Source organism: Cajanus cajan, chromosome 11 (genome assembly GCF_000230855.2).
Source record: "Cajanus cajan strain Asha chromosome 11, NIPB_CcT2T_4, whole genome shotgun sequence".
NCBI classification, from domain to species: domain Eukaryota; kingdom Viridiplantae; phylum Streptophyta; class Magnoliopsida; order Fabales; family Fabaceae; genus Cajanus; species Cajanus cajan.
The window spans coordinates 24,597,200-24,611,823 of NC_138527.1; the positions used below are offsets into that span (position 1 = coordinate 24,597,200).

General features: G+C 39.7%; 2 protein-coding genes across 2 annotated transcripts; both read right to left on the reverse strand.

Moving 5' to 3' along the window:
- Positions 1 to 1,312: 1,312 nt before the first annotated feature.
- LOC145953462 (uncharacterized) lies at positions 1,313 to 2,563 on the reverse strand. Its single transcript, XM_083067421.1, has 2 exons — positions 2,262 to 2,563; positions 1,313 to 2,132 (listed from the first exon to the last, which is right to left on the reverse strand). The coding sequence occupies exons 1-2, from the start codon at positions 2,561 to 2,563 to the stop codon at positions 1,313 to 1,315; spliced, it is 1,122 nt and encodes a 373-aa protein (XP_082923547.1).
- A 3,222-nt stretch (positions 2,564 to 5,785) lies between these two features.
- LOC145953463 (uncharacterized) lies at positions 5,786 to 6,364 on the reverse strand. Its single transcript, XM_083067422.1, has one exon. It carries the CDS (start codon positions 6,362 to 6,364, stop codon positions 5,786 to 5,788), a length of 579 nt encoding a protein of 192 aa, XP_082923548.1.
- Between the last annotated feature and the right edge of the window lie 8,260 nt (positions 6,365 to 14,624).

The window sequence follows — 14,624 nt, forward strand, 5'->3', positions numbered from 1 at the left end:
CGGGTTGCTGGTTGCCTTAATCTTCTTGTACTAAGACGACACTTACCGAATAGCTTGATACGGCCAGGTAGATTATCATGTCGGAGTTGCTAACTGGTTTACGGAGTATGGGAGGCGCACTAAGACGTTCCTTGAATTGCTGGAATGACTCTTCACACTCTTGAGACCAGCTGAACCGCTCTGTTTTCTTTAGCAGGAGTAGGATCGGTTGAGCTATTTCGACCAGGCGAGGAAGGAACCGGGAGAGTGAGGTGAGTCGGCCTGCTAGCTTTTGTACTTCTTTAAGAGTACTAGGGCTCTTCATGTCCATTATAGCTTGACACTTGTTTGGGTTTGCCTCAATACCCCGGTTTGACAACATGAATCCCAAGAATTTCCCTCCTGAGACCCCAAACACGCATTTCTCGAGATTCAACCTCATTTGGTGTTGCCGAAGCGCTTGGAATACTTCGGCTAGGTCATGCACATGTGTGGAGATGTCGTTCGACTTTACGACCATGTCATCAACATAAACTTCCATGCTCCGGCCAATCTGGTAATGGAAAATTTCATTCATCAATCGTTGATATGTGGCTCCGGCATTTTTCAAGCCGAACGACATTACCCGATAGCAATAGTTGGCCGTTTCAGTAATGAATGCCGTCTTCTCTTCGTCTTGAGGATGCTTACAGATCTGGTTATATCCTGAATATGCATCGAGAAAAGATAAGAATTTGTGACCGGACGCGCCATTAACAAGTCGGTCAATATTGGGTAAGGGGTATGCGTCTTTCGGACAGGCCTTGTTCAAATTGGTATAATCAGTACACATACGCCATTTTCCATTTGACTTCCGAACCATGACAACATTGGCCAGCCATGTTGTATAGTGTACTTCTCGGATGAACCGAGCCTCAAGCAACTTTGATACTTCCACCTCTATCGCTGCGTTCCGTTCTTCTCCAGTTTTCCGACGCCGTTGAGCGATCGGTCTTGCCTCCTTACTGATTGAAAGTTTATGGCAAAGAAAATCTGGGTCAATGCCGGGCATGTCGGAGGGATGCCATGAAAACAAATCTCTGTTGTCCAGGAGTACCTGTCCGATAGCTGATTTCTCTTGCTCGGAGAGGACGGTTCCAAGGTAAGTGAGTTGGGAGTCCGAGACTCCTACCCGGAGAGGCTGCTTGTCTTCAATAGGTTCTACCCTCTCTACCTTATCGATCCGAGGGTCGAGGTCCATAGCCGATTGTTGTAACACCGAGTGAACGCCCTTCGGCTCCTTAGGTGCTTCATTACTCATTCTTGGTAATCGAAGGCTGGCAAAGTAACACTCTCACGCAGTTTTTTGATTAGCATGGACCGTGATGACTTGTCCTGATTCAGCCGGAAACTTCATGGCCAGATGAGGGGTGGACACTATCGCTCCAAGCCGATTCAGGGATGGCCGGCCGAGCAGAATGTTGTAAGATGTGTTGGCGTGCACCACCACATACTTAACCGAAATGTCTCGGTACTCAGCTCCATCAAACCCAAACCGGGTTGACAGCTTGATATACCATTTTGTCCTGACTCGTTCACTGGAGAACCCAACCAAAGGTTCATCATAAGGGACTAGCTCGGTCTCCAGAATACCCAACTGCTTGAACGTGTTCCAATACAGGATGTCGGCTGAACTTCCCTGATCAACCAACGTCTTACGCACGATACAGTTGTGAATTTCAACACTGATTACCATTGGGTCGTCCTGATCCGGGTCGATGCCTTTGAAATCGGTCTCGGTGAAGGTTATGGTGGGTAGGCGGCGACGAACAGTTTCAACGGCATGCACATGCCGAACGGCCCGCAGATGTCTTCGTTGTGTCGATGAGGACGAGCCACCACCAGCGAATCCGCCTGCTATGGTGTTGATGACTCGCCGAGGCTGTGACGACGGCTCCGCATCTCTTCTTTCCCTGGACCGACTACGTTCCCTGTACTGGCGTGTTTCTATTCTCCTTTGTTCAGGTTGATCGTGCCGCCTTGACCGGTCGGCATGTCGGGACGAATTTGGGCAGTCCACAAAACCTTGTAGTTGTCCCTGCTTGATTAAATCTTCAATTTTATCTTTTAAGGCCGCACATTCCTCTGTTGAATGGCCTCGATTGCGATGGTACCTGCAAGATTTAGTTGTATCGGCCCTGGGAGGGGTTGAAGCTCGTTTCGGGACGGCTGGCACTTCTGAGGCCAGTGCTTGTTCTAGTATGGCCGATATGCTAGTGTTAAGCGGCGTATACTATGAGTACCTTGGCCCGCGAGGAGGTTTCTCGCGAGGAATTAGCTCTTTGGGACGGCTTCGAAAATTATTTTCGGCCGGCTTGTCAGGTCTTGCCGATACCTCCGCTCGGGCTTGATTCCGAAACTCAGCTAACTCTTCCATCTGCATGTATTTGTCAGCTCGTCGACGCAAGTCATCCATATCAGTGGGAGGTTTCTTGCAAATGCTGTTGGCGAAGGGTCCAGGTTTCAAAGCGGTGGTAAGGTGGTGCAGAGCTATGGCGGGGTTCAGGTCTCGAATCTCGAGCGCCGCTTTGTTGAACTGGCTCATGAATGCCCGAAGGGACTCCTTCTTCTCCTGACGGATACTAACCAATGCTAAAGAGGTCAATTGATGGGGTCGGCTTGTGGCGAATTGAATGGTGAACTAGGAAGCTAACGTGTTGAACGAGTCAATCGAGTTAACCGGAAGCCAAGTAAACCAACTCAATGCTCGCCCTTTTAATGATGTTGGGAAAATTCGGCACAAGGCGGCATCATCAGTTGTGCTCAGAGTAACTTGAGTTAAGAACACATCTATGTGCTCATCCGGGTCGGTGGTACCATCATACTTGTCGAGGGGTAAGGACTTCCAATGGTCAAGAAGTGCCGAATGCATGATGTTTGGGGTAAATGGGTGTCGGTGTGCTCCGGCCGGCATCGGTTGTATCGACCGGCCGAGCGAAGCATGGACAGTCGGGGCAGCAACAGAGGTATGAGGGGTAGAGGTGTGATGGCCGTGCGAGTGGAATGAACTCTGAGTGTGGGTTGTCTCAGAGCGTTTCCAAGTGGGATCTCGATACTGGTTTTTGAGAGCGGCGTTCTCTGCTCGTAACTCAGCCATCTCAGCAACATCTCTCTCCCGTTGCTGTTTCATGGCGGTCATTTCTTCTTTCATTTGGCGCACCATATCGATCAAGTTTGTCTCCTCTATCGTCTCGGCATTATCTGCCCTAGAACGGTGCTTATCTTTGGACTGGTGTTCTTTGACGTTAGCTCTTCTTGTCTTGGCCATAATGTTTTCAGAAAGTCTCTTCACAACTATCGGTTCGGCCCCACGGTGGGCGCCAAAATGTACCTGTCTGGGGGTACACTCGTAATCTTCTATGGGGAAGGGCCGAACGGGAGCTTCAAGTAGGTACTTCGGAAAGGGAGGAGGTACCTGCAAAAGGCACTCCGACGCTCAAGTTAGAATAAGCACGAATTTCTAGGATGATTAATGAACAGTGACGTACCTCAATATAAGCGACCTATTTATACTACTATGGGTGGGCCTTGTCAGTAATGGGCCTCTTCTAAAGCTTACCAAATTAGGTAATACGGCGCTAATCGGCTAATTATGTCTTAATCATATGCTTATCCTTGTTAACCACGATCAGCGTTATAATCCTCTTTGTCCTTCGGCACATCACCAAGCCGACATGTTAAGGCTTTTGGGTGCTGAATGTCTCGGCCATTGGTCGGGCCGATATGTATTTGCTATGCTATTCTACTTGATCGGCAGTTGACCAAGCCGATACACGATATATGGAGATGTATCATGGTACCGTTCGTATCGGCCCTATACCGAGCCGACATTGCTATCAGACTCCTTTCGGCCTTCGGCTACGGGCCGAGCCGATGGTAGCATCAATATTTTGGGTTGTTTAGTTCGCGTGGGTGTCTGACGGAATGGCATGTGTTGGTCCACGTGACCAATAGGGTCCTCTTGGTACAAATAGTAAATTTTGCAACAATGATACTTTGCTGCAGAGTATATATATTATCCTCTCTCTATAGATGGCTGTGATGGTATATAAACATATAGTTACGAAGTTTCTATTCTTCCATGGTAGTTTGGCAATTCTTTAAGAGGTTTGGAATTTGTGAAACATTAAGAACACAATGGTTACATCTGTTACATGTTGGAGAATGGAAGTTCTCTTAATTAAGTGCAGATGTGAGTAATTAATAACAACGTGAGAGGGTATACTTTGGCTTCAAGGTAGTATATCTTAATTTGGTCTCAGAGGCATATGGGTGAAGGTTAAGAAACAATGAGTGTTTTTTTGCTTGTGCCAGAATATTGGGACTGAGTTATGTTTTATTTATTATCTTCGAAATTTAAATAGATTGTAGCCATCTATCTATATTGAGTTATTATTTACTTTGTGATATGTTCTATATAATATGTATATGGTTTTAGGTGTTCTTTATATCTCTTATTAATTTAAGCTTCTTCTGCTTATAAAAAAATGAATAGTAAATTTTGAAAACTAAAATCAGATTTGACTAAAAAAATTAATTGAAGTATATTGTTTATTCTATTAAAATCTTTTGGTATCTTAGTCATAGTTTTTTTTTTTTTTTAACAACCAAAACGAAGATTATATATAAATATAACTAGGTACAAGGGGTACCTAAAACCCTTTTACAGGAATGTACTTAACCTTATCCTTTGTCTAGTCCTATGCATTTCCTCCACTGATTATTTATACCTTTAATCTAGCTAAGCACAAACATGGATTAGCACACCATTGAGAGAAAGAATACTCAAACTTATCAATCAATGTTGATAACCAAGCCCAAGAGTAAAACATCACTAGCGGAAAAAAGACTTTTAAAATCGGTTATTTTGACTTTTAAAATCGGTTCTTTAACCGATCTTGAAAGAGCCGATTTTAAAAGTTAGACTTTTAAAATCGGTTAAACAACCGATTTTAAAAGTTAACTTTTAAAATCGGTTGTTTTATAACCGATCTTAAAAGTCCGGTTTTGGAAAAAAATTAAACTGGAACGGGCCGTTTCAAAACCGGAACGAGCCGTTCCAGTCTGAAGAAAATGCCTAAAAGTTCACTTATAGAACGGCCCGTTCTCCTTGGGAGAACGCCCCGTTCTCCTTGGAGAACGCCCCGTTCTCCTTGGAGAACGCCCCGTTCTCCTTGGAGAACGCCCCGTTCTCCTACCGAAATTGGACCTATAGAAACGAGAAAATCATGAAAAAATGAAAAGAGACACAACAAAAACATGAGAAGACGAAAATGAAAACGAAAACGACAACGAAATTTACCTTATTGGAGATTTAGAAAATGAGAGCTTCAGGGAAAGATTGAAGATAATGAGAATGGAAGAGAATATAAAATATTTCTGGCGATACTTTTAAAATCGGTTATTTCAGAACCGATTTTGTATACTACATACAAAATCGGTTTTGAAATAACTGATTTTAAAAATAGTAGTTTTAAAATCGGTTATAAAAGAACCGATCTTAAAAGTGCCACTTTAAGATCGGTTCTTTTATAACCGATCTTAAAAATACTTTTAAGATCGGTTAAATTTCAACCGATTTTAAAAGTGTTCATGTTATTTACAAAATTGCCACCGCATCACTTTTAAGATCGGTTACTTTGTAACTGATCTTAAAACTCCGATTTTAAATCCAATTTTTGTACTAGTGCATGATGTCTTTTAGAAGATTTTGTCCTTGAAACTAACCTTCCTTAAAAGCACACTGATTCCTAAGGTTCCATGTACATCATGTAGTAGCACACCACACAACTTGCCAATATGTTGACTCCATATTGGACCTCAGAGAGGTAGGAATGGCCAAAAAATGTTGCTCAACCCCTTGAGGCCACGGGTTAGGACATTCTAGCCAATGTAACCATTGATTCCAAATTTTTTCCACCATAGGGCATGTACAAAACATATGATCTACTATTTCTAAATTGACTCTACAAAACATACACAATAGCTCTTGGGCTTCAGTTTGAACGTTCCTAAGGAGCAAGTTTTCTTTAGTAGCTAGAGCATTATTAAACAACCTCCAAACGAACATAGAAACTTTTGGGGGAATTGGAATCTTCCATACCACTCCAACATTTTGCCTACTATCACTGATGAACCTCTGAGAATAAGTGCATTTATATGATGACTTTACAGTAAAAACCCTCAGTGTGTCAGGTTTCCAACACCAAGAATCTGCCTCCATTTCATTAATCGTTGCCATATTTATCCTCTGTTGCAAAGACTCAACTTGATTTCTCTCCCATTTAAATTGTTGTCTTCTCCAACAAAACTCCCAAACCCATGCCCCTCCAACCCATTTTCCCATTTTGTGAATCGTCTCCCTCTTTTGTTCAGATATTAGAAATAATCTGGGATATGTTGTAGCTAAGCATTGTTCCCCTAACCAACTATCTAACCAAAAAAAGGTGTTTTTTCCCATCCCCCAACCTCCAAGCATATGGATTATCAAACCAATTATTTTCACTATCACCTCCGCATACCTTCAACAAGTCCCTCCACCAAATCGAGGATTTCATGCCTGCATAGCCTGAACATAGATTAGGCCAATCCTTTCCGTATTTTGATAGTAGTACTCTTGCCCGTAGAGAGTTGGGGTGGTGAAATAAGTTCCATAGCCATTTAGCTAAAAAGGACTCATTAAAAATTTCAATATTTTTAACACCGAGGCCCCCATCCTTTTTTGGCCTTGTTACCTTTGCCCACTTCACCCATGCTATCCTTCGACCCTCTGCTGAGTCACCCCAAAGAAACTTCCTCTGAATAGAAACTATTTTTTTCACCACACCTTTTGGGGTTCTAAAGAAAGAAAAGTAGAAGAGAGACAATGTAGATAAAACTAAATTTATTAAGCATACTCTCCCTGCCATAGATAATGATTTTTGTTTCCACTTTGTCAACTTCTTGTTATACTTGTCAATTATTGGCCTCCAGGTTTCAATCCTTCTAGGATCCGCCCCAATGGGAATACCTAAATACGTAAAATGTAGTTATATCAAGCAACAATTGAGTAATTGTGCAAAACTAACAATTGTGTTTCTATCAACTCCGATAACACTAAAGCAACTTTTAAAGAAGTTAACTTTCAACCCTGGCACCATTTCAAAACACCTAAGAATAGCTTTTATAGTAATTACATTTCCAATGGTTGCTTCACCCAAGAAAATGGTATCATCTGGATACTGTAAGATGCTCACCTCAACTGAATTCTCTCCAACCTTCACCCCGAAGAACAGACCCTTTTGAATCGCCTCTCTCATCAACCCCGTAAGGCCTTCCACCACAATAGTAAATAAAAATGGAGATAAAGGATCACCCTGTCCAATGCATTTGCTCATTTTAAATTCTTCTGAGGGACTCTCGTTGATCAACACTGAGACAAAGGATGATTCTAAGCAAGCATGAATCCATTGAATCCATTTGTTGTCAAAACCTAGCCTTTTCATCATATATAGTAAGAACTTCCAATTTACTGAGTCATATGCTTTCTCATAGTCCACTTTGAAGAAAATGCAGCTTCTCTTATCCCTTCTAACCTCATCTAAAGTCTCATTTGCTATGATAACTGACTGAAGTAGATTCCTCCCTTTTAGAAATGCGCTGTGTCTCTCATCAATAACCCCAGGGAGAACTTTTTTCAATCTATTAGCCAAGATCTTAGCTATGATTTATATATACATCCTACTAGAGAAATTGGCCTATATTCCCCTAGATGTTGGGGGTCAATCACCTTTGGAATTAGGGCAATAAAAGTTGAATTTGTACCCTTTGGTAGTTTTCCATTATGATGAAACTCATCAACCACTCTAACAATATCCAACTTCAACAACTCCCAAAAGGATTCAATAAATCAAAAATTAAAACCATCCGAACCTGGGCTTTTCTCATTGCCACAATCCCAAACCGTCGCTTTGATTTCCTCTAGGTTTATAGTAGAAATCAATTGGCTATTCTCCATAGATGAAATCTGTCTGAATTGAACCCCCTCTAAGTAAGGCCTCTCCCACTACTACTCCAGGTATCTGTTGTAAAAGAAATCCTTTGCTTGGGCCTTGACAATAATTGGATTGTCCACCCAAACATCATCCACGAATAGACCCTTAATATCATTTTTCTTCCTTCTCTAATTGACCATTATATGGAAAAACCTAGAATTCTTGTCCCCCTGTTTCAGCCATGAAACTCTAGCTTTTTGTGCCAAAATTGACTCATTTCTACTTGTCACTACCCAGAATATATTTTGTAGTTCTCTCCTCATTTGTTCTTCCTCTGCAGTTAAACCACTGTTTCTTCCTTTTTATCCAATTCATTTAACCTTTCCTTAATAATATTCTAGTTTTACTCAGTATCATCCATCCGCCGTGCATGCCACTCAATTTGCTTTTTAGTTGTTTCAGTTTCTCTTTCATCACATATGCTCCCCACCCTTGAACCTACATCCCTTTCCATGACTCTATCACAAACCTTCGAAAGTCCTTCTCTTGCATCCAATGATCAAAGACTTTGCAAGGTTTGGGTCCCCAGTCAATTTCTGCTTGTCTCACCATAATTGGGCAATGATCAGAAATACTCCTGTTTAGTACCACTTGAGAACTTCCAGGCCATATATCAAACCATTCCCTAGACATTAGAATTCTGTCGATCCGACTTTTAGCGCTCCCATTTGGCCTATACCATGTAAAAGACCTACCACTAAGAGGAATATCAACGACATCCATGTCATGAATAAACTTGTTAAAATTTCTAACTACCGTTGTATCCCTTCTATCATCAATCGCCCTCACACCCACTCTTTTTGATGCCTTTCGTACACAGTTGAAATCCCCCACCACACACCACACCTTTATATTACTTTGTTCTCTTATTTCCTTTAGTTTCCCCCACAGGTTTTTCTTTTTAGTCGAATCACAAGGTGCCTATATATTGACAATTACAATCTCACTCCTGTTTTGCCTCCAAATTCCCACCAGTCCCAAGAATCCAAATCCTTGAAAAGACTCAGTAACCTCTAGTTTCTCTTTACACCAAACACATAATAATCCCCCTACCTTGTTGACTGTAGGGGTCATCTTCCAACCAATATCCCTCTCCCCCCCTCCACCCCACAAACCTTGACAATCTTTCTCTGAGATTTCTTCCCTTTTTGTTTCTTGAAGACATAATACGTTGACTTTCTCTTTAATTCCCATCCTTTGAATACTACGCCACTTCACCTTCCCACCCATACCTCTAATGTTGAAAGAGATAATCTTCATTTATAACATGTTGACTTCCCCATATCTATTTGACCTCTCTTAGTAACTCTGTTTGTTTGATCTCTCTCCTCCATTTCTTCAATTTTCTTGATTACAGCCTTTTCATCCTCATTGTAAGACACCCCCATAGCCTTACCGAACTCCCAAATTTTCATAGCCTCTTATACGTCTTTATTTAGCCAAAAAGATTCGATTGCAGTTCCTTATGTCACCATCAGAGAGAGAATTACTAAACGAGTGAAGAGAAAGACGTACCTGTTTTCTCTTAGCAGAAACTTTTACCGCCTCGGGATTGGCTTTCAACCTTGCCTGAGTTTGGCAACCCTCCATTGCAGATCCATTATTTTCATTTTTCTCTTTGCGCTGCAATTGCGATCTAATTGGCTCACTATCAATTTGATGGTTGCTACCATCGAGACTCCAACTGCTTCTAGATTTGCCAAAATTGCAATATTGTCGCTCGTGCCATCTATAGAGCATCCTACCATGGTCGTGGAATGTTCACTTTCTTTGCACCCTATACGCTTCTTTCCGAACTCTACATTGTTTTGTGAGACCAATTCTAGGTTCTTTTCCACGTAAGGTTGGGTAGACTCACGTGATTTGGTACTTTTGTCTGGCCCTACAATAACTTCTTGCTCACCAAGCTTTTGTATTGGGTCGACCCTTCCCTCCTTACCCCTAGCGTGGCCCCTTTCGTAATTTTCGTTAGTCTCACTTAAAGCCTTTGTATGATTCAACCCACCACCCATCTTAGAGCACGTAGTGACCACGTGGGCTTGATCCGACATAGGACTTATCAAATCTTCTTTATCGGTTACGTGAGCACCTTGATCGTCCTTTTTTCTTTTTCCATGCAAAGTCGCCTGCACCACCACCTTACGTCCCACCCCACCCTCTTTTCCAACCCCTTTTTTCCTCAAAAGACCTCTAGCCTCACTTTGAGCCTCACGGCTACTGATGTTGACCGAACCCCTCCCTTTCTCAATACCCAGAATCTGTTGGTCAAGATCCTTTGGGTAATAATTTGAAAATTCATCCTCCATCTCCCCGTCTATGTTGTTTACCATGGCGGCTCCTTGGCCTTTCTCCCACCTTTTTCTACTTCTGAGAATTCTGATGATGATGAACTCACCTTGCCTCCCATGTCGCTTTTTTTTCGATGGTAGTGTATCAATATAGCTTCTCCACAACACACACTTACATTGGTTTCCATACGCAACTACTTCCTCAACCATCCTAATTTGCACAATATCACCATTGATCTTAGTCATAGTGTATTGATTACTTGAATCTATTTCAAGTTGTAAAAGATTGCTTCTAGCTACATAAAAATTTGTGTTATATCTTTAATGTTCATCCATACCATATGAATATATTTGTTTATATAATTAAGGTGAATGATTGAGGTTATGTTAATTATATGCACCAAACTTAATGAAATAAAAAAATGATATTCTTATAATTCTTGTCTTCGTTTACTGGCATTTTACCTTATTCTTTGCAAAAAGAAAAAAAATGAAAATTTTAAGGGTCATTTCTGCCAAAAAATGATGGAGCTGAGTTGGTCTGTTTAGCTTCTCATTGCTTAAAATATGGAGAATCCAAATGGATTCTGCCATAATTAGAAGGTCATTTTTCATTTAGATAATATATGTAACAGTAGGTCCTCTCATGTTTTGATATATAGGTCTCTCGCAAGAAACTGTATTCTCAGCAAAGCAATTGTAATTTAAAAACTAATATCCCAAAAATTAGAGTCGACACTATTGTCAATAATTGAAAATAAAAAAAATAACTACAGCGTCACATCAATCCTCACTTTATAAAAAAATTAAAATAACAAATGAAACGACTCAGTTAACACGAATAAAATAATATATATATATATATATATATATATATATATGAGGAGAAATTTATTTATTTTAAGAGTAAGTTGTGATAGACTTATTCTATTCAATAGTTTATATTTTACATCAAATTTTAATAGTTGTTTTACATTTGACAAGTATATCAATTGATAGAGTAGTAAAGAGAATTCAAGTATTGAATCCATAGAGACTTGCATTTATAATTATTTAATATAATTATGATACTAAAATGAGCAGTAATTGATTTTAATTACGTAAAGAAATATTTAGTTGTAAAAATTAAAAGAGCAGTAATTTAAACAAATTTAATATATAATAAAAGTAATTGGAGATTGACTCACCAACTTCCCTTATGTACAATTAATTCAACAGTTCATGCATGTATCTAAATCCTAATTCCTTAGGTGTAAGGAAAATCTAGTTTTCTTGGTAATTTTTGTTAAACAATCTCACATTAAGGTTAGGGACCAAAAGTTGACCGATGAGGTTTCACTCGCTCAAAGAGAATTTGTGACTTTGAGCAAATTCTTCTTGCTTAGAGTGCTTAGGAGGCTCATTTTGAGCTACCAACTGTCTGCTTCCAATGTTGTTATTTGTCTTGACTCGCTCAAAGAAAATTTCTAATAGCTTTGAAAGAATTTCCATAGCCTAAGTAATAATTCTGGTTGAGATTTTGTAATTTTCCAAATTATCTTCTCCTTGTGATATTTCAACCAAGAAAAATATAAAGAATACCTAATATTTAAACAATTAAACTAAAATTGAAATCACCTCTTAGTTTTTTTGAGTTTAGTAGTTAGAGTGGAAATAACCATTCTAGTAGTGTGGTAATAGTCATTCTAGATGGCGTGGAAGTAGTAAAGGTGTGGAAATAGCCAAGAGTGATATTGGGCTTGTTCTTCTTCTTTTGACCCAAGAAATTGATTTGACTTGGTTTAACTTTCATTTGGTTAACCAAAACAAACCAATTTCTTGGATTTTGGTTTGGCCAAGACAAACCAAAGGTCACCTTGGCCGCGCATTTTTGTTACTCCTCACCTTGGAACTACTTCTCCAACCACCTAGAGACAAGAGGACACTTGGAGCTTGCTCATTGACTCTTCTAGATCTAGATGACTCCTACATGTCTCAAACATGTCTCTTAGAGATTGTTTGTGATTGGTGGAACTAGATCTAAGGGTCTTCTTGTCTCCTAGATGTCTAACTTCCTCTCTTAGCTACCTAAGCTCTATATATAAGTGTTTGGAACCATTTGTATATAGTTTTTTAACATTTTATGAAATAGTTGAGATTTCTCTCTAGAAATCTCTCTCAAAAGCTTGAATCTCTCTTTGATTTACTTTCAATTCTCTTATCCTCTTCCTAAGAGTGTGGTGAGATTTGAAGTGGTTTATCTTCTTCCTTGAAGTGACACCACTTGAAGAGAGTCCTTCACCATTGAAGGTGATTTTAGAGGTTTCCACCTCCATTGGAGACCTTGAAAAAGCTTGAGGAGTGTCAAGAAGGAAAATATACTTAAAGGGGAAGCTATAACAATCTAATTACTTCTAAGATTTCCATATTACAACCTCTACCCCACATGTTAATGACCTCATATAAAAAAAAGGAATATCATAGTAGTCCAAAATAAAATCAATAAAAGGATAATGGTTCACAAATCCCCTAGGATTGAGGTATCAAATAAGAAAACATAATTAAAAACCAACAAGCAACTAAAAACATGGATCAAACAAAGTCATTATAATTGGTAAACTAACATCAATCCTACGTATGATGAAACTAAAAAAATAGGAAATCCTAAATCACTGCCCCGATGTCACATTCTATCAAAGCTCAACATATCATTGACACATAAATCCTAAGCCCTATCTCCAACATCATCTTCAGGAAATGATTCTCACATTCAAAACATGACAAGAATACAAAGACAAACAAAGGGGAGTAAGAAATATCTCACCTTGGTTTTCGGTGTAAGATATGGTCAAGTAGCCACATACAACAAGATAACATACATATCTATAAGGACATATAGTATAAAAAAACAAATATACAACATAATCATGATAAATAGTAATTACAACTCAATTTTACTGAACACATTAACAAGTCAAGATTCACACCAATGCTATGGGCATGAACTTCACTATTTTATATGCATATGGCACAAGTAAAACATTTCAACCATTGACCGAAGGCACACATAAAGTAGCCTAGGAGAACAACATGTTGGGTTAAGTCATCACAATACTCTACACTTGGAGGAGATACACTAGGGCACGTCAGGATAGTGATGTTGGCCAAGTTACAACCCATGCACACAAATAGGTAGAATTGTGGCTCCCAAACTAGGTTATCCCCAAACTTGATGCATATTCATATCACATGTATTCATCATCACGAGTTCATATTGCATATCACATGCATGTCATATCACGACTAAGCAATCATGTCTTGATGTTATCCTAACTAAGTCTCAACTTAGACTTCATATCACATGGTCTACAAACAACATATCATACATCACCATGAACAACCACCAAGATAAACACAAGGTTACAATCTACATAGAATCCAATACTACATTAACATACTATACTTAATTAATTAATAGGGATCATTCAACTTATTATGTATTTCAAAGCACACCATTATACATGGAAAGCATGTAATTGAACACATGTAGGGTAGTGCTCAGTGCAATTCACACAAAGAGCATATGTTGCTCTTTGGAATAAACAACACATCTAGTGTGACAATGCTTATGCATGAAAAAATTGTACTAGGAAACCCCTGGAACTCCCACACCTAGCATAGACAATTCCACGCTCAATGTATGAGTCATAGAGAGCAGCTTCTACTCCTTTCCACTCCCAAGCTCGGTGGCCTTTCATGGCGCCCAATGCCACACTAGATTCAACGCATGTGCAAAAAGTGTGAAAAATTGCACAAGACAACCCAACATGCAATTAAATCGATAAAAGTGTATAATAAACCTAATTCTACACCAATAAGTAATCAATTAACATCCTTGACATATATTTTTACTTATTAATTCACTTTACTATATACGATGATGGAATCATGCTTTGGAGTGCAAGAGGTGACATACTCAAAGATCCAAGAGGAGTTGGCTAGACATGAAGGTTTGGGCCAGTCAGGGCCCATCGGGCCCATTGGGCCTAGGAAGGCCCAAGTTGAACTTTTCATGGGCCATATTTTGTTATAGCTATTTTCATATGTTTTGTATGCATCATGTTAGTATAGGTATCATATATTTTGGTCTTGTATTTTGGACCACATAGAGTAGCATTTTAGGTTTTAGGCTTGTTGGGCCTAGTTTTGGGCTTCATGGGCCTTTGGGCTTTTGGTACCCAATATTGGGCTCATTTTCATTCTTGTAATTTTTCCTTTCCATTGTATTTGTTTGACCATTGTATTT